This window comes from Ambystoma mexicanum, chromosome 1p, assembly GCF_040938575.1.
Source record: "Ambystoma mexicanum isolate Mex_15411 chromosome 1p, UKY_AmexF1_1, whole genome shotgun sequence".
Lineage (NCBI taxonomy): Eukaryota > Metazoa > Chordata > Amphibia > Caudata > Ambystomatidae > Ambystoma > Ambystoma mexicanum.
In genome coordinates, this window is record NC_090921.1 from 97,996,349 (window position 1) to 98,014,783 (window position 18,435).

The 18,435-nt window shown below is 51.0% G+C and overlaps 1 protein-coding gene across 1 annotated transcript in view; it reads left to right on the forward strand.

Moving 5' to 3' along the window:
* Positions 1–628: 628 nt before the first annotated feature.
* The window catches only part of LOC138453771 (serine/threonine-protein kinase SBK1-like), a 47,005-nt gene continuing 29,198 nt past the window's right edge, over positions 629–18,435 (forward strand). The window contains exon 1 of the mRNA XM_069606951.1: positions 629–649. Coding sequence (XP_069463052.1) covers positions 629–649 — 21 coding nt within the window. The remainder of the gene's footprint in view (positions 650–18,435) is intronic.

Sequence of the window (18,435 nt, forward strand, 5' to 3'; positions counted from 1 at the left end):
ACAGAGCCTTTCTCTGAGGATCCACAGCCACAAGGGCCTCCAATGGCAAATTCTGGCCATTAGGCCCTGCTGGCATCGAGGGTGCCGACGGCTACGGTGTTACGCTCACCTGGTCTCTGCAGGGGCTTTGGGGCACGGTTGGAGCCCTCCCTGGACTTGGCTCCCCTGTGTCGGCTATCTTCCCCAGCTGCTGCAGTGTAGGCTGTTCTGGATGCTGGTCTTGTCCCTGGGAGAAGATGAGAGGCAATGAGAATGGCATAGGCATGTCGCAAATTCCCTCGACCCTTTTGTGCCAAAATGTAGTGCGCAAGAGTTTTCCCATGCAAGCTCACCTGTTGTTTTGTAATGCTGAGCTCTCCATCCTGCTTCCTTCAGCAGCGGCACGTAGAGTGGACCTAGATGCTTCACTGGCCCGAGGAAGTGGCGATCCAGACTGGTTGCGACCAATCCACTTGGAAGGTAAGTCCTTATTATGATTATTGTTAATTTATTATAATGTCTTTGGCAGAGAGTCTTTTGCCTTGATTGTAAAATAATAAAATAATTCTTGCAATGTCTCTTCTCTTCACAATAGGTGTGAAGATGGTAGATCGGAATCGTGGAGTGGTTCCAGGGATTCCCTAGGATGATGGAGCTCTCAAAGCAACAGGTAAGTTGGCTGTTATAATAGAGTTCTAAACTAAGGTATGGAGCGGCCAAGTGTTCATTTTTTATGAGATTGCTAGCCTGTTATGTTCTTTTTCCCTTGCTGGAGCGGTCTGGCGGCGTGGAGCATAGTCTGGAGGCTCGAAGGCTAATCTGTGGCCCCGGATGAAGATACCGCAAAGCTGATGAAAAGAAGAGGAGCTCCCGCGTCGCTGTACATCCGGATCGGGTGAGGAAAGGCCCCGAATCCGATGGCGATGGAAAGCAGGGCGGGTGTGTGCAGAGCGATGGAGTGGCTGGAAACAGGTAAAGTGTGCCTTCAGCGATGGAGAGGCTGGGATAAATGTAAGATGCGCTTTCAGCGATGGAGTGGCTGAACTCAGGTAAGGTGCGCCTTCTGCGATGGAGAGGCTGGAATAAGGTAAAATGCGCCTTCAGCGATGGAGCAGCTGATCTCAGGTAAGTTGTGCCTTCTGCGATGTAGTTGCAGGCTTCAGGTAAGATGATCTTCAGAGGTGAAGTAACAGGAAGCGAGCTGAGGAACAGCAGTAAGGGTCACGCTGCAAAGCAGAATAACGTGAAGCGGGGGCATGTGATTGGGCTGGCCTTAAATAGGCTGGCTCTGGCCCCTCCCTTTGGCCCCGCCTTGTGGCTCCACCTTACCCCTCCGGGGATTCTTGCACATGCCTCCCAATGATGTTCTATGGCCATGTCTGGCCCTGCTGCACGTGCCTTAGGCACAGAGTGTGCAAAGCACACTTTTCTATGAGCCCGGGACCAGAGATGCCAGGACTGGGTCCATTTGGACCCTGAGGGTGAGGGAGGCCTGGGCCCTTGCCCATTGGCCATGACATTCAGCGTCGACAAGGGCGCCGAAGGCACCGCGGGCCTGACCGAGTGCAAAGCCCCGAGAGCCGCACTCGATGGACACAGCGCTGACCGTGTCGACGCTTTCCTCAACACCTTCCCAGACTTTGACGGTTTTGTTGGGTACGAAGACTGCGACCTGGATCTGGCACATCCCTGGCGATCTACCAGAGCCTTTGCCTGAACGGGACCTCGGGGCGCGCAAGCATCAGACCAAGACCGTTCCCTGCCGGCTTCAACCGAAGGCGCGGACGAAACAATGCCCTGAGATTGAAAAATCTCCAGCATTTTCTCCCTGAATGCTTCCCATTCCTCCGGAGTAGAGGATTTAGTGGGACAAGCCACTTTCCTCGCTTAGCCATCATCCGACGAGAACAGGGAAGGCAAACGCTGACACTGCTTCCAGGAATGTCTCGATGGGGAAGACGAGTGGTGGGAACCACTCCAGAACCGAGATCCCCTGGACTCCTTCCGATGGGGAGAGTCACCCCTCCAGTCATCAGTGGAAAGACCAGCAGTCTTTTTGGATTAACAGGGTTTGACTACCTGGCCTACATGCAATTGCCCCTTACGCTCCCACTAGGCTTTAGCAGTCAACGACTGGCACTTCGAGCAGTTGTCCGTGTCGTGGCTCTCACCCAGACACCACAAGCAGAAACGGTGCGTGTCCGTGATGGACATTTTGGCCTTACAGTCTCTGCACTTTTTGAAGCCAGACCGCAGGGTTGGTGGAGTAGAAGAAAACATTATCAAAGTAGATAACCCAAGGCGCGCCGAGGTCTCGAAGCAAACACGTTTGCGGCAAAAACGGAACTGAGGCTACAGGCGTCGTGCCTGCTACTTAAAACATCCAATTTGGTCACCCTTGATGGAGGCCTGCGAGGGACATCGACCCGATGCCATCGATGCACAACGCCCTCTGCCAAAAAATTTCTAAAGCAGCACAGCTGTGGACATTACATGTCAAAGATGTGGAATACGTTGGACCACATAATCCATTCGAAAATAGGTTTCTGGCTGATCTGAACATGTTCCAAATGTCAGAGTTGGTGAGCGGGTGGAAAATGAAATTATGGATATGCTTAATTACTTACATATTCATAAATGTTGTGCTTTTTATGGAAACGGCAGAAAGCTGCTACATGTCCATGCTACATTGCATGGATTTGGTGGTTGGCTTATCTAATTCTCCATGATTAGCTGAATCAGAAAATATGTTTATTATGGCAGTTTCTAGCAAAATTATGTCATTGTGATACATAACTAGTTTTTGCCAAAATGTTGAAAGGAGAACAAAGGATAATGACAAATGGGAAATGCCATATGTTGCTCCAGACCCCTAAAACAGACCCTTTGAGGCTGGGTTTTGGAGGGGAGAGAAGGTTAACTGCCCAATCCTAGTGGCAGGGATTACTGCAGGGTACTTCCCCAAGATTATAAAATTGGTGGTGTCATCGCTGCTATATAAGGGGGACTGCACTAGGACATACACACAGAAAAAGGAGAAAGACAGGAACAGACAGACCATCAGGAAAGCTGCTAAAACTTACCATCTAACAGATGTAAGCAGAAACCAGAGGAGATTGCTAAGAGTGCATCTGGGTGGAACTGTCTATTTCTAGGAAGGCCTCAAAGCTGACCTGGTCCTCTGGTGGAGAGCGGGAGGCCATCTTTGAGAGTGGAGTGACCAGACCCCTGCCCATTCTTTCCAGAGTGTCCTGAGATGCAGTTGGCTTTCCTGAACCTTAAACAGAGGCTTGCTATGTAAGTAGAACTGAGCCCTGTGAAAACCAAAAGGTAGGGGTCTCTGCTTGTTTGTTTGTTTTTATTACTTATTTTGCGCACAGACCCAGGGGTAACCGGGCGCATTTTATAAGACAACTCAAAGCTTGGTTACAGGATCACATGGCAAATAAAGTAAACAGGAAACATATAAAGTAATAATATACAAAATATACAGGAATATACAACAGGCGAAAATGAGGGAGAATGTATTTACAGTCCTAATCAGAAACTCCTAGGGATTGAATAAGTCCAGGCAGTGGATGATCTATTGTGTGTCTGCATTTTTGATCCACGTTATGTGGTTGTGTTGGAAAGTGAGGTAGGGTTGGTCAGTCTTCAGGGTGGATGGAAGGGAGTTCCAGAGTTGAGCTGCTTTCACCTGAAAGCTGCAGCCACCAACTTTAGTCAATTTAACTCTAGGTATAGATATGTTGTTGGAGTTAGCAGATCTGGTGAGTCTTGCTGGTTTTAATCTCGTGACTCTCTCAGATAGGTACTGCAGTGCGGCGTTGTTAAGGCATTTGTAGACAAGTGAGGCTACTTTTAGCTGGATTTTCTCCTGAGTAGAAAGCCAGTTATTGGCTCTTCTGAGTTCGGTGATGTGGGCTCGCCTGGGAATACTAAGTGCTGCTCTAAGCGCGTTGTTCTGCAAGATTTGAATTCTTTTGATAACTTCCTTATTAGCCCCGATATAGAGCGAATTGCAGTAGTCCAGCTTTGATAACACGAGCACTCTCGCGAGTGTGATGCAGCTATTGTTTGATAGGAAGGGTTTGCCTGCTCTTATCAATTTACAGGTGTAGGCGGTTGCAGAAGCCATCGCATTGACCTGCTTGTTGAAAGAGAGGGTGGAGTCCAGGTAGAAACCCAGAGTTTTTACCGCGTGGGCGGTTGTAATTTGGTTGTTGTCAATATTAAAAGAGGAGTAGTTGGGGCCCAGTGTTTTGAGGGTGGGAGGTGTGCCTAGGATGATGATTTCAGTTTTGTCATCATTCAGGCATAGTCCGTGAGTGGCCATCCATGCCTGTATGGTGAGATACACTCTGTTCACCAAGGCCAAATCCTTGTCGTAATCACCGGTAAGTGGTAGGAGAATCTGAGTATTATCTGCATAATTAGTGTAGGTGATACCAAGAAGGACCAGATCATCGAAAAGGGGCTTAGTGAAGATGTTGTAGAGTGTAGGAGAAACACAAGATCCCTGGGGCACACCACATGTGATGGGGATGGAGTCTGCTGTCGCAGTGGTGGAGAAGACTCTCATGGTCCTGTTATTGAGGAAGGATTGGATCCAATTTGTGGCTTCTTCTGAGAAGTGCGCGGCTATATCCGAGTGCCTACAAAGGACCTTGTGGTCAAAAAGGTCAAATGCAGCTGATAGGTCCAGGAGGAGGAGTAAGGCTGGTTTGCCTTGATCCCTTAGCTCATCAATTTGCGCCTTTAGGTCTAAGAGGGCAGTTTCTGTCCCATGCTGGGGACGGAAGCCAGACTGTCGTACTCCTAGTAAATTGTTGGTTTCAAGGTGTTTCTGTATTTGTGAGTACACCACTTTATCTATGATTTTTAAAAGGAATGGCACAGTAGTGATTGGGCGGTAGTTCGTGGGTATGGCAGGGTTTACCATCTGTTTTTTAAGCAATGGGAGTACCCAAGATTCTTTTAGGTTACTAGGTATGGACCCTGTTGCGAATGAGGCGTTAATAAGTTTTGAGATAAAGTGAGCCAGATCTCTAGCTGCGTCCTTTATTAGTTGGACTGGACATTGATCCCCCTGGCAGTTAGATGGTTTGAGTGACAGTATGACTTTTTCTGTCTCAATAATAGATACTTTAGAGAACTTGAAGCGAGGATTGTTGATGTTATTTTTAGGAGGGGTGATAGCTGTTTTGGGTTTAGTATCGAGACTGAGCGAGGATTTTTTCGTGGCAATTTTAGATTGGAGAGTTGTCACTTTGTTAGCTAGGGCTTGCTGAATGTTGGTGCACCATGTTTTATCTTTGACACAGTTGTCAGGCACTGGGATGGGGGATTCTATTTCCTTTAGGATAATGAAGAGTTCCTTCATGCTAGAGTTGGCTTGGGCTATCCTGGTGTTGTAAGTTTCCTGTTTAGCTGACAGTATTTCTTTTTGTAGAGGGTAGATATGTCTCTCAAGGTGCTCTTATTTTCTTCCGATGGTTGTAGTTTCCATGCGACCTCGCATTGTCTTTTTTTGGTACGAAGAGTTTTTAGATGGGGGGTGTACCAGGAATTGAGGTGGGCTTTGGGTTTGCAGTGTCTCACTTTGAGTGGTGCAATTATGGCCAAGGCAGAGGACATAACTTTGTTGTACTCGTTCACTAAAGTTTCAGGGTCCAGGTTATCTAGTAGTGAGTTAAGTGTGGGGAGGATGAGCGGGAGTAGGTTATCTGGGGTGATGTTTTTCTTTTTTCTGGTCGGGATGGATGGTGCTGGCTGGACTGAGGTAGAAGAAGGTCTGACCGTTTCTAGAGCAAATGTTATAAGGTAGGGGTCTGTCCAAATTAGTGGGGAGATCGATAGGATGGAGGCATTGCAGTTATGGTCTGCCACCCAATCAAGTATTCTACCCTTGTTGTGGGTTGGGTGAAGTACTTTTTGTGAGAAGCCTAGTTCAGAGAGTAGGTTAGCCACTCTGCTTGCCTGTGGGTCGTTTTGGTCATTGAAGCCTAGGTTAAGATCCCCTGGCAGGATGACTTGTGATGATTGTTTTAGGTTATGTGATAGAATGGTAGAGATGTCCTCCTCGAAGGCTCCAATAGGGCCTGGAGGTCTATAAATAAGGTGGATGGTGAGGGTTTGGGAATTGTTAATAACTAGTTTAGCTGTTAGGCTTTCCCATGCTTTAGTGTCATTCGAGGGAGCTAGCCTGGTGGATAAGTTGGATTTAACAATAAGGGCTATGCCACCTCCACGGGCTTCTCCTCTGTCTGCTCTTAGGATGGTGTAGCCGTTGGGGATTGCTAACATGACGGCTGGTCCTGCGGCGGCATGTAGCCAGGATTCCGTGATGGCCAGGAAGTCAAGGTTTTCGGTCTGGATAAGATCAGCAATCTCGGTGGCATGAGCAATCAAGGACCTAGCATTGATTAGTGCACCTTTTAGGTGTGGGCTGGTGGATAGGGATGTGCATATCTTTTCTTGGGTCGTGACAGAGGTGTGCATACGTGCATTCTGTGTGTTCAGGTTTAGGCTGTGTGGTCTTTCTATACCCCTATTAGGTGTGGGTTTGCTACGGTTAGATGCGGTCAGCGTTCTGGCGCGTGGTTCATATAGTTTTGCAAGTCTGGCTCGGAGTCTAGCGTTTCTAGATATGGTGTTGCATGGTTTAGATTCGAAGGGCCTATATTGTTGAGGTTCTTCAGTTTGGTCATTACGACTCATCAATGGTTGGGGTTGAGTCTGTGTCATGGCAGGGGAGTGGGCTGAGCGTTGAAAGGTAGTGTATTCAATGGTGGGAGTGAGTCTAAGTATGTATACTAGGAATGTTGTTAGTGTGAGAAGGGCGAATGTGGCTTGTAGGGTTTTCATCTTGTGGCGTCACCGTGGAAGGGTGGCAGTTCGATCTAAAATAAAGCTGTGTATTCCAGCCTAATCAAGGTTAGAGCATGTGCGAATAAGACAGATAACTCATGTATAGTAGGTGGCATCTAGGTTTGAGAAGGTGGCAATTGACTAAAATACAATGGGCAGTACATTTCACTCAGAAGCAATAGGCAGCACATATGTACAAGGTGGCTCAAAGCAATGGGGCAATTGACTTAGATGGAACACCTAAATTTGAGATAGTAGCAAATGACTAAAAATAAATGTAACTATCATGGGCAGGCTAAATGCAACTATCATAGGCAAGCTGAATGCAGTTATCTTAGGTAGGCTAAATTCAACTTTTAAAATACAGCTTTCAGGACAGGCTAAATGTAACTATCATAGGCAGGCTGGTAGAGGCAACACGAAATGGCTCAGTATAGGCAGCAATGGCTAGGCATAGGCAACAGAGGCTGGGCATGGGCAACAGTGGCTAAGTAGAGGCAACACAAATGGCTCAGTATAGGCAGCAATGGCTAGGCATAGGCAACAGTGGCTAAGTAGAGGCAGCGCGAAATTGCTCAGTATAGGCAGCAATGGCTAGGCATAGGCAGCAGTGGCCAGGCATATGCAACAGTGACTAAGTAGAGGCAACACAAAATGGCTCAGTATAGGCAGCAATGGCTAGGCATAGGCAACAGTGGCTGGGCATGGGCAACAGTGGCTAAGTAGAGGCAGCGCGAAATTGCTCAGTATAGGCAGCAATGGCTAGGCATAGGCAGCAGTGGCTAGGCATAGGCAACAGTGACTAAGTAGAGGCAACACAAAATGGCTCAGTATAGGCAGCAATGGCTAGGCATAGGCAGCAGTGCTATTCATGCAGTTATCGTACATGCTCACAGTGAGGGTGATCAGCGTGCGAGCGTGTGCAGGGCATAGTGGTGGGCTTACAGTAGCAGGCGCTATGTAGCAGGCAATAGTCTGAATACTTAGATGTTGGAGCCCGGAAGGTAAAGTTAGTGGCTGAGCGGAGATCAGAGGGGCGTTACCTTGGTATTGCAACTGCAATCTTCAGGATGCTTATGGCAGCGTATGGGGGGCATCACAGTGGCTTGCTGCTCCTGCAGTGGTCCGGGGAGCTCTGCTTCCGAGAGGGATGTTACCTTCCCAAGGGCAGGCAGATAAGGAGTATAAAGGAGAGTTAAGGAGTATGGACTCAGTCCTCGACCAGTGCGCCAACAGGCGCAGAACAGGGCCTTTTCCTGCGGGCCTTCTCCGGAATGGCCGCAGCCGGCGTCTTCCATCTGCCGGTGGATTGGTGCTGGGGAAATGCACCTGGTTGCTAGGCAACGTTCAGTGCCTGGTTGGAGCGTGCGCCATTTTAAGAACAGGCAGATACGAACAAAGGGCTGGGAGACCACGAGGGATGTTTCGTGTGGCTGGTAGCGACGGTGTCGAGGGGGGCATGCCAAAAGGTGCTAGGCAGACAAATTGTGCCTCATAGCTGCGTGCTCAGCTCACCTCGTCCCGAGGGGGAGGCTGCCGCAGTGCCGTAACAGCGATCAGCTGTTTTCCTCCTTCGTGATGCGGTGCAGCTGCAGATGCAGAGCAGGGCTCCTGCCCTCTCCGTAGAATGTGGACTTCTGGCGGTAAGGCGCAGAACAGGGCCTTTTCCTGCGGGCCTTCTCCGGAAGGGCCACAGCCGCTCGCCTTGAATCCTTTCCCATTGTAATGGGTTGGGGGCAAAACTGTGTAGATCCTTGGCCTATGTAACCAAAAAAATATATATGATTAATTCCCCATCTGGCAGAACTTTAAGGGGTGATTTTTTTATTAAAATTCACCTCAAAATTCAAAATTAATCATGGGGCAGGATATGTCAACCCCAGTGCCCTTCAGGACAAGTGGACTGGGTCATGCTGTTTGCTGGAAAAGGTCAGTGAGGTGAATTATCTCATTGACATTAAAGGACCTAAACCCCATTATAGCCGGATGATTTGGTCATGGCTTTAGTGACTGACAGAGAGACTGAGGAGACTGTTCGCCTCCCAAACCTCTTGCACACTAAGCCACAGATGGGTCAGTGAAGGTGTTAACCTTGCAACTGGCCTTTTAGAACAGCAACTGACAGACTGTCACTGTTTACTGGGACAGTTTGTCGGTCTGTTTTCACTGACACCCGATCGCTCAGATTGGTTCACCCAGGATGTGGACATTGGAGACAATAAGCCGGTGAAGAGTAGGATTCACTGGATGTCTGATAATGTCAGAGACACCACCAAGGGGGAGGTTTCCAAGATGTTGTCCCCAGGAGTGATAGAGCCTAGAGCATTCCACAGCCACTGGGCTAGCCCAGAGGCTAGTCTGAGATGCCTCGACCAGCATTCCAGATCTGCCATCCAGCAGAGAGAGAGCGATTCTTGACCCTGAGCCACCTTGTAGGCCAGCCTGCAACCGTCCATCCAGCCTTACTTGCCAAACTGCCTGCTGCCCGATACCCACATCTGTCTCCTGTCTTGAAGTCTGGTGCAGAAGCTGCAAAACATCTGAACCACCAGGAACACTGTAGTTCTGGTCTTTCGCCAAAGGCCCCTAGTGACATTTACGACCACTGGCCCCTTGGTGCTGAAACCAAATACCCTTGAACAGTTAAGACTGATTACTTTACCGATTACCTTCCTGTCAGTATCCATAGGACATCACTTTCCTTCATGAAACTGTCTGTCCTCTGTGTTCCTTTACAGGGTGGGTTGTATTTTAAAGTGTGCTAGAACTGCCTGTTGTAATAATAATAAAGTTGATGTGAGTACAACCCTGACTGGACAGTCCCTTTTATCATTGGGTAATAATTGTATTTTTGCTGTGTTGCAACTAACCAACAATACACGACCTTGCAGAGATAAGCCTGCCGTTCTGTCCACGTTACCACAATTGGACAAGGAGGTTTATAATTGACTTTTGTTCCAATCTGTACGTATCGCTTCTGGAGTACTAGAGGTGTGGGGCTGACTGATGATTTAGAAACCAATATTCATTCCTGGACCATTGGTGACCTGGAAGTTGATTCGTCACAGCCCTGCAAGAATTTGTGCGCCTTTGGTTGGTCCTGCACATTCCGCTTCAACACCCAGCACATCCCCTGTCTAAGGATTGGTTCAGGAGTCTAGAACCGAAATATTGCAACTCCCCTTTGAAATTCCCCTTTATTTCTTCTGTCAACTTCAGCCAGAAAGTAGCTACATGGCAAAACGTTGTCATTTACTAATAACTGCCATAATATAATGGAGGCAGTGGAGTATGAAGGCAGTGGAGTATGGAGGCATTGGATGCAGGAGGCAGTGGAGTCTGGAGGCAGTGCAGTCATGGAGGCAGTGGAGTCTGGAGGGAGTGGAGTCATTGAGGCATTGGATGCAGGAGGCATTGGATGCAGGAGGCAGTGGATGCAGGAGGCAGTCGAGTCATGGAGGCATTGGATGCAGGAGGCAGTGGAGTATATAGGCATTGGATGCAGGAGACAGTGGAGTCATGGAGGCAGGGGTGTTGCTAGGTTTGGGAAAGGTCTGGGGCTATACTAATTCCGGGACTGTCGGGACTCGGGGCTAGCTAGCCTTTGAGTTGTATCCCCTGAGCTTCTATCTGGGGCTACAACCAAAAGACCAGGGGCTATAGCCCCCTCATCCCCCCCTAGCAACGCCTCTGCATGGAGGCAGTGAAGAAATGGAGGCAGTGGAGACATGGATGCAGTGGAGTGTGGAGGAGGCAGTGGAGACATGAGGCAATGGAGTGTGAATGCTGTGGATGCAGGAGGCAGCAGAGCTTGGAGGTAGAGGAGTGTGGAGGCAGCTGATGCTGGGGCAGGAGGCAATGGTTGCAGGAAGCAGAGGACTCTGGGACATTGGCTGCAGAAGCCAGCGTGTCTGGAGGCCGTGGGATGCGGAAGAAGTGGAGTATGGAGGCAGTGGATTCTGGGGTAGGGGATGCTGGAGTCAGTGGAGTATGAAGGTAGTGGAGTGTGGTAGCAGTGGGTGCAGGAGGCAATGGAGTTTGGAGGCAGTGGTTGCAGGAGGCAGAGGGCTCTGTGACAGTGGATGTAGAAGACAGTGGCCTCTAGAGGAAGTGGAATATGGAGGCAGTGGGTTCTGGGGCAGAGGATGCTGGGGTCAGTGGAGTAGGAAAGTAGTGGAGTATGGAGGCAGGAGATGCAGGGGGCAGTGGAGCATGGAGACAATGGATGCAGGATGCAGTGGAGGATGGGGCAGTGGAGTGTGGAGGAAGTGGATTCTGGGGAAGTTGGTGCTGGAGGCAGAGGACTCTGGGGCGGTGGGTTCAGGAGGCAATGGAGTAAGTAGGCAGTGGATTGTGAAGGCAGTGGGTGCAGGATGCAGTGGAGGATCAAGGCAGTGGAGTGTGGAGGCAATGGATTTTGGGGCATTTGGTGCAGGAGGCAATGGTTGCAGGAAGCAGAGGACTCCGGGACATTGGATGCAGAAGACAGTGGCATCTAGAGGCAGTGGAATATGGAGGAAGTGGGGTATGGAGGCAGTGGATTCCGAGTAGGGGAGTTGGAGTCAGTGGTGTATGAAGGTAGTGGAGTATGGAAGCAGGGGATGCAGGAGGCATTGGAGTATGGAAGCAGGGGGTGCAGGAGGCAGTGGATTCTAGGGCAGTGGATGAAGGAGGTTCTGGTTGCAGGAAGCAGAGAAGTCTGGGGCAGTGGGTGCAGGAGGCAGTGTACAGTGGAGTATGGGGACAATTGATTCTGGGACAATGGAGTCTGGAGGCAGTGGAGTATGGAGGAGGCAGTGGAGACATGAGGCAGTGGATGCAGGATGCAGTGGAGGGTGAAGGCAGTGGAGTGTGGAGGCAGTGGAGTGTGGGACAGTTGGTGCAGGAGGCAATGGTTACAGGAAGCAGAGGACTCTGGGAAATTGGATGCAGAAGACAGTGGCATCTAGAGGCAGTGGAATATGGAGGAAGTGGGGTATGGAGGCAGTGGATTCCGAGTAGGGGATGCTGGAGTCAATGGATTATGATGGTAGTGGAGTATGGACGCAGGGGATGCAGGAGGCAGTGGGGTTTGAAGGCAGTGGGTGCAGGAGGCAGTGGAGTTTGGAGGCAGTGGGTGCAGCAGGCAGGGGACTTGGGGGCAGTGGGTGCAGGAGGCACTGGAGTTGGGAGGTAGTGGGTGCAGGAGGCAGTGGAGTTTGGAGGCAGTGGGTGCAGGAGGCAGAGGACTCTGGGCGGTGGGTGCAGGAGACAGTGGAGTTGGGAGGCAGCGGAGTTTGGGGGCAGTGGGTGCAGGAGGCATAGGACTCCAGGGCAGTGGGTGCAGGAGGCAGTGAAGTGTGGAGGCAGTGGGTGCAGGAGACAGTGGAGTTTGACGGCAGTGGGTGCAGGAGGCAGAGGACTCGGGGGCAGTGGGTGCAGGAGGCAGTGGAGTTTGACGGCAGTGGGTGCAGGAGGCAGAGGACTCCAGGGCAGTGGGTGCAGGAGGAAGTGGAGTTGGGAGGCAGTGGGTGCAGGAGGCAGAGGGCTCCGGGCGGTGGGTGCAGGAGGCAGAGGGCTCCGGGCGGTGGGTGCAGGAGGCAGAGGGCTCCGGGCGGTGGGTGCAGGAGGCAGTGGAGTTGGGAGGCAGCGGAGTTTGGAGGCAGTGGGTGCAGCAGCTAGAGCCGGCCTTAGGGTGGGCGAGACGGGCGACCGCCCGGGGCGCCACGCCCCCCAGGGCGCCTTTTGCCCCTATCACGCCAGCTCGGGGGAGTCTTTCAAGGGCTCCTCAGAGCTGGCGTTGCGTTGTGGGACAAGGCGCAGCAGGCGGCCTTTTACTGTAAAAGGTGCCCGCGGCGGTGGGTGCATTTAAATGCGCCCCTCTGCCGTGGACACTTTTCACAAGAAAAGGCGCCATTAGCCCCCCATTACGCAAGCTCGGGGGAGTCTTTCAAGAGCTCCCCCGAGCTGGCGTGGTGGCAGAAGGTGTGGCAGGCGCCACATTGTCATTGAATGAACCCGCGATGGCGGGCTCCTTCATTGACAATGGGGTGCTAACGGCACCTATTTAACCTCCTCGCCGGCTCCGCCCCCTGTTAACCAGGGGGGCCCAGTGGGCAGGGGGGCGCGGCGCCAGTTCGTCCAGGGCGCTGCTGCCCTTAAGGCCGGCCCTGGCAGCAGGCAGCGGGGTGTGGAGGCAGTGGAGTGTTGAGGCAGTGGGTGCAGGAGACAGAGGACTCTGGGCGGTGGGTGCAGGAGGCAGTGGAGTTGGGAGGCAGCGGAGTTTGACGGCAGTGGGTGCAGGAGGCAGAGGACTCCGGGCAGTGGGTGCAGCAGGCAGTGGAGTTTGGAGGCAGTGGGTGCTGGAGGCAGTGGAGTGTTGAGGCAGTGGGTGCAGGAGGCAGAGGACTCTGGGCGGTGGGTGCAGGAGGCAGTGGAGTTGGGAGGCAGCGGGGTTTGGAGGCAGTGGGTGCAAGATGCTGCCGTGCTTTGGGCCCGATTTTCCCGCGGAAACCTATTTCCAGCCTTCAGTTGGTTGAGGGGATTAAGTGTGCTGGGCTGTAAATGGTGGTTGAATCTGACTTAATCCCAGGGCGTTGGATGGAGCAAGAGCGACACACTTAACACGAATCGAGTCACTTTATGGGAGATGTAAATGCACTCGCAACAACTCTTCTGAAATCTTATAGAAGACACCGCACATTGTAGGTGGGGGTGGGGCTGGTCAGGTGGCGTTAGGGTGACCAGACGTCCCGGTTTTACTGGGACTGTCCCAGTATTTGGTGTTCTCTCCCCCTTTTTCAAGATTATGTTCCCGATTATGTGTTTCTTTGAACAGTAACACTTTCTTAAACCCTCTTCTCCTCCAAACCCAACTGAAGTGCAGTGCTTTGACACCCACTTTCAAGAGTTAGTCCTACTTTTATGTTAGTTGCCCAGTCCCGTTTGTTTTACTTTTTTAATCTGTTCACCCTCTGGGGTGGGGACAGGGCGTTTATCAGACCGCCCCGTGCTTCCAGGCTCGGAGCACAGACTCCGAAGGAAGGAGGGTAGGAGTCTGTGCTACTGATGTGGGAGCAGGCATGGCAGGGCACTGCCACATTGTGACTGCGAGCTCAGATCTCTGGGTGAATACTTCCGGTGTCGGGAGGGGGCGATAGGCCCAGAGGCCTTGCACTGCACACCGCGTGCGGAGGGCAGTCTAGGGGGCTCTGAATGTAATGGGCGGGGTCGCTGCACGAGCTGAGGTGGCGTGACTCGGGTGAGGCACCCCCAGAAGGGCAGATTGAACACCCTGGGAATTGGGTTAATGGGTTTCAGGGGCAGTGTAAGGGGGGTGGATCCGTATGGAGATTCAAGGTGGGGGTATGACGACAGAAGTTGTGCTGTCTCAGCCCAGGTGCAGGGTCGGACTGGGACAGGAAATAGTCCCGGACACCCAAAAAAAAGTGGCCCATCCCTCGCTTCAAAAAAGTGGGCCACCCTGCGGCTCAAAAAAAGTGACCCACCCCACACCTCAAAAAACGTGGCCCTCAAACCATCATCCGTGAATCGCCTACCACGCTTCTCACTGCGCAAACATGGATGTTTCTACACTCAGTGCCATTAATGAAACAGGACCTTTCACCCCTTCACAAAACAGGAAATGGCATCAAAAGTAGACAAATATGGTTATGATTTCACTAATGTGATATGTATTTCATACAAGAATGGATCACCATATGTATCATTAATATCTGTGTGTTTAGATCCATATTGTCAAATTACTGTGAATCCAAGAAGACGTCCAAGGCCAAATGATAATGTTATTGTATGTCACTTACGCTTAAGCTCTTTTTTTATGATAATGTTATTGTATGTCACTTACGCTTAAGCTCTTTTTTTATAGAACAAATATGCACACAATATCACCCAACCTGTGTTGGTACTCATTTATCGACCTCAGAAGAATGAAAGGCTGAGATGGCCTTGCACGGATTCAAACCTGCAACCTGCAGATCACACACACATCACAGCAGCGAGCGCTCAACCCACTGAGCTATCATATCAGCTATTGTAAAATGAGCAATTATTCTGTAGTGGATACCATTAAACTGGTAACTGAGATTTAACAGCAGACCAGTTAAATTCATCTGCAGGTCTGGTGCAAATGTGGCCGCATGTCAAGCCTGCGTCTACGTGCATCTACTTTTCAAGCTTCAGAGTTTGGCAAAATAGGGAAAGCAGGCAGCGCACTCACAGGACATCCAATACTCTCAGCACTAGTTACCTCATACATGCAATGAAAGTCTCTTGAAGTCCAGGTTTGCCGATCTTTCTGGCCCTTCCCTGGCAGGGCCCAGGCTGTGAACAGGTACCTGAGAAAAAGAAGTCATGGTGTGCTTGAGCCTGATTAAATTGAACCTTATTAAAGTATGGCAGGTGTGTACCCTGCCTGAAATGTCTGCCTTCTTCTGTGCCCTGTTCGTGAAAAGATGCCAGGGGATGTCTGCCCATTTAGGTTACATATTCATATTCTTTTTAGCAGCAGATTAGTAGCGCCGCAAAGAAGCCCCTAGGAGCTGCTGTTTTGCAGCCAAACACCCTGCTAAGCTCTTAGCGGAGCCCTGTCACAAGTCCTTAGTTCCACAGTAGGCTGCTGCTCCTGTAAGTCTGGTAGGGCTGGGGCAGAGTCCTTCACTGACAGCTCAACGCGGGCAAAAACTTTAAGAAGTCAACTGGAATAAGTCTTCAAATGGCCACCATATTTGCATTTTAAACCAACAGCCCGGTGAATGCTGGGACTTGCAGTTTAATTGTTCCCATAGTAAGTACAGAACTGCAAGTTCCATACAAATGTACATTGGATTAGTCACAACTTAGTCGTATCTAAAATTTTAGTCGGGTGACACACGGCATGTTGCCACCCTGATGTAAGAAAGAGCTAGCCACTGGGATAACATGGCGGGCTGGTAGCTCTGAAAGGCCGGCAGGGGTGGGGTGGAGTCAACGATGTGTTGGGTGCAGCGGGTGCAGATTTTCCCTTCAGGTTGAGCAGCATTTACAAGTGTTCCGCCAAGAGCTCACTCTTCATCACTTTCAAAGTACTTATCTATAGGAAGCTGGTAATACCCAGCCACTGAAGTACTGCTAAAATGATTTACACCTGCTTTTAAGCGCCCAGTTTGCTCCTCTTCTGAGAAACCGCGAAAAGTGGCAATTAATTCGTGTAACGTTAGTTTCCAGTCAGACATAACCCCTGGCATTTTACTGCATATTGTGTGATATTGGGGAGGGTTTAGGACAGTGGTCGAAGTGTAAAAAAAAGAGTGGAACTATGGCATTTTATGGAAACATTTTGGAGAGGCGTGGCGAGTGGCAGTACTACTGAAAGGGTGCAAAAGTGGGCGGGGCTAGAAAAGGCAAAACATATTCCTATCGACTTTTTTTTTATTGGCAATGACAAAAATAGCTATTAGAGGGAACTACTCACGGGACAAAAAGCAAGGGTCATCGTTTTTCCAAAGGCCGGCAAACCACTGAGGGATCCAGCAAACTACCGCCCCATCAGCCTGCTTTCTGGATTATCGAAGCTCCTGGAGAAGGTCCTCCTCGCTCGACTCAGCAACTTCACCTCCGAAAGAAATCTACTAGCAAAGGAACAGTTTGGATTTCGAAAGGAGCATGCAACGACTCATCAGCTACTGAGAGTGGTGGACACCATCAGCCACGGATTCAACATCAAGAAGGCCACAGGAATTGTCTTCCTGGATGTCGCCAAAGCATTCGACCGAGTCTGGCACAAGGGACTGCTGCACAAGATGATTGGCCTGGGATTTCCGAACTACCTGGTGAAGACGATTGCAAGCTACCTGGGAGGCCGCACCTTCCATGTCGCCATGCGGTCTGAGATGTCCTCTTCACATCCCATCCGAGCAGGCGTGCCACAGGGATCGAACCTCGGACCCTTCCTGTTCAACCTCTTCACCAACGACATCCCGACAGATCTCCACAAGACGAACCTGGCGCTATATGCAGATGATGTTGCAGTAATCTCCCAGTCTTTCAGCGAAAAGGAAGTGGCGAAGAACCTGCAAGCTTCATTGGATACCATCGCAAAGTGGTACAGCGACTGGCGGATAGAACTCAACACCAGCAAGACAACTGCAACGCTGCTCACCAGAAAGAAGATCAAGGAGCACCCACACATCAGCCTCAACGGGGAGACCATCAAATGGGAGAGTAGCAGCCGCTACCTCGGTGTGACCCTGGACAGCAAACTCAACTGGGAAAGCCACATTGAGAATACTCAGCAGAAGGCAACAGGAAAGATGGCAGCACTGTACCCACTCCTGAAGAGCAAGTCCATGCCACTCCGGACAAAGATCAACGTCTACAAGGCGATCATCAGACCAACCCTGACTTATGCCTCCCCAGCATGGATGACCTGCCATGAGCGACACCGGAAGAGTCTTCAGATAGTCCAGAACAAGGCCCTGCGGATATCGTCCGGAGCACCAATCTTCACAAGGATAGCAGACCTTCACAGAGACCTGGACATTGAGATGTTGGCTGAACATCTAGCGAAGCTGAGTAAGAACTTCTGCCAAGAACTGGATCAGAACCCGAACCCTCTGATCAGAAGACTCACTGCCACCACTGCAAACCCCTTCGACCGCTACCCGCGGCCCATCACTGCGAAGACCCTGTGAAACCAGCCCTACTGTGACAAGGCCACACAGACCAAGAAGAATACAAACCCACGACTACACACTCAACCCGAGAAGATGGAGTAATGAGGCTCAAGCCTCGGTATCCAAAAAATCACCGCTGATGGATAAAAATCTATCAGCAAGAGGAAGAACAAGCGCGGGACAAAAGAGAGGCTTGTGGGGGTGGGGGGATAAGTGTCACTGATGGAGGGAAAGAGGAGTGTATGTACAGACCTCACCACGGAGGGTGGGGGGTACTCCATGGTGTCTCTAATATCTCCTGCCCAGAAGAGAGGGCAGGGGGGGGGCACCCCTCCGAGATTTCAAAGAATACCTCTTCGCACCGACCTGGGGCAACAGAGGGGCACGGTGCCTCCTGTTCTGTGATTGGCTGAGCGTGCAGGTGCCCAATCAGGACCATTCTCCAAGGAAGCCGCTGGTTGGGGGTCTGTCTTTGAATCCAGGGACAAATAACCCCCGCTTGAGGTTCCCACCCTGTGTCTTGTTGTCTGATGCCAGGCTGACCACAGGCCCCGACCAGAGGATCCGTAAACCCGATGCCAGGCTGACCACAGGCTCTGACTAGGGAGGACCGGATCAGACATCCTCATGCCAGGCTGGCCACAGGGCCAGGCATCGTGATCCCAGCGTGACCACAGAGGACCAGACATCCTGATCCCAGGCTGACCACAGGCTCTGGCCGCACGCCCAGACCGCACCAGAGAAGGCTACTGGCTGAGTGACCACGAGCCGTGCCCAGAAGAATCATCACAGGCTGGCACAAGGCCAAAGGGCCCGGCGCTTAACCCTTCAAGTCCCACTACTAGGCAGAGGTCCGCGGAGCTGTACCCCGAGTCCAGGCCTCAGGAGTTAAGGTGAGATACTGGGGGAACCCTGAGCCAGGGGCGGGTGAACT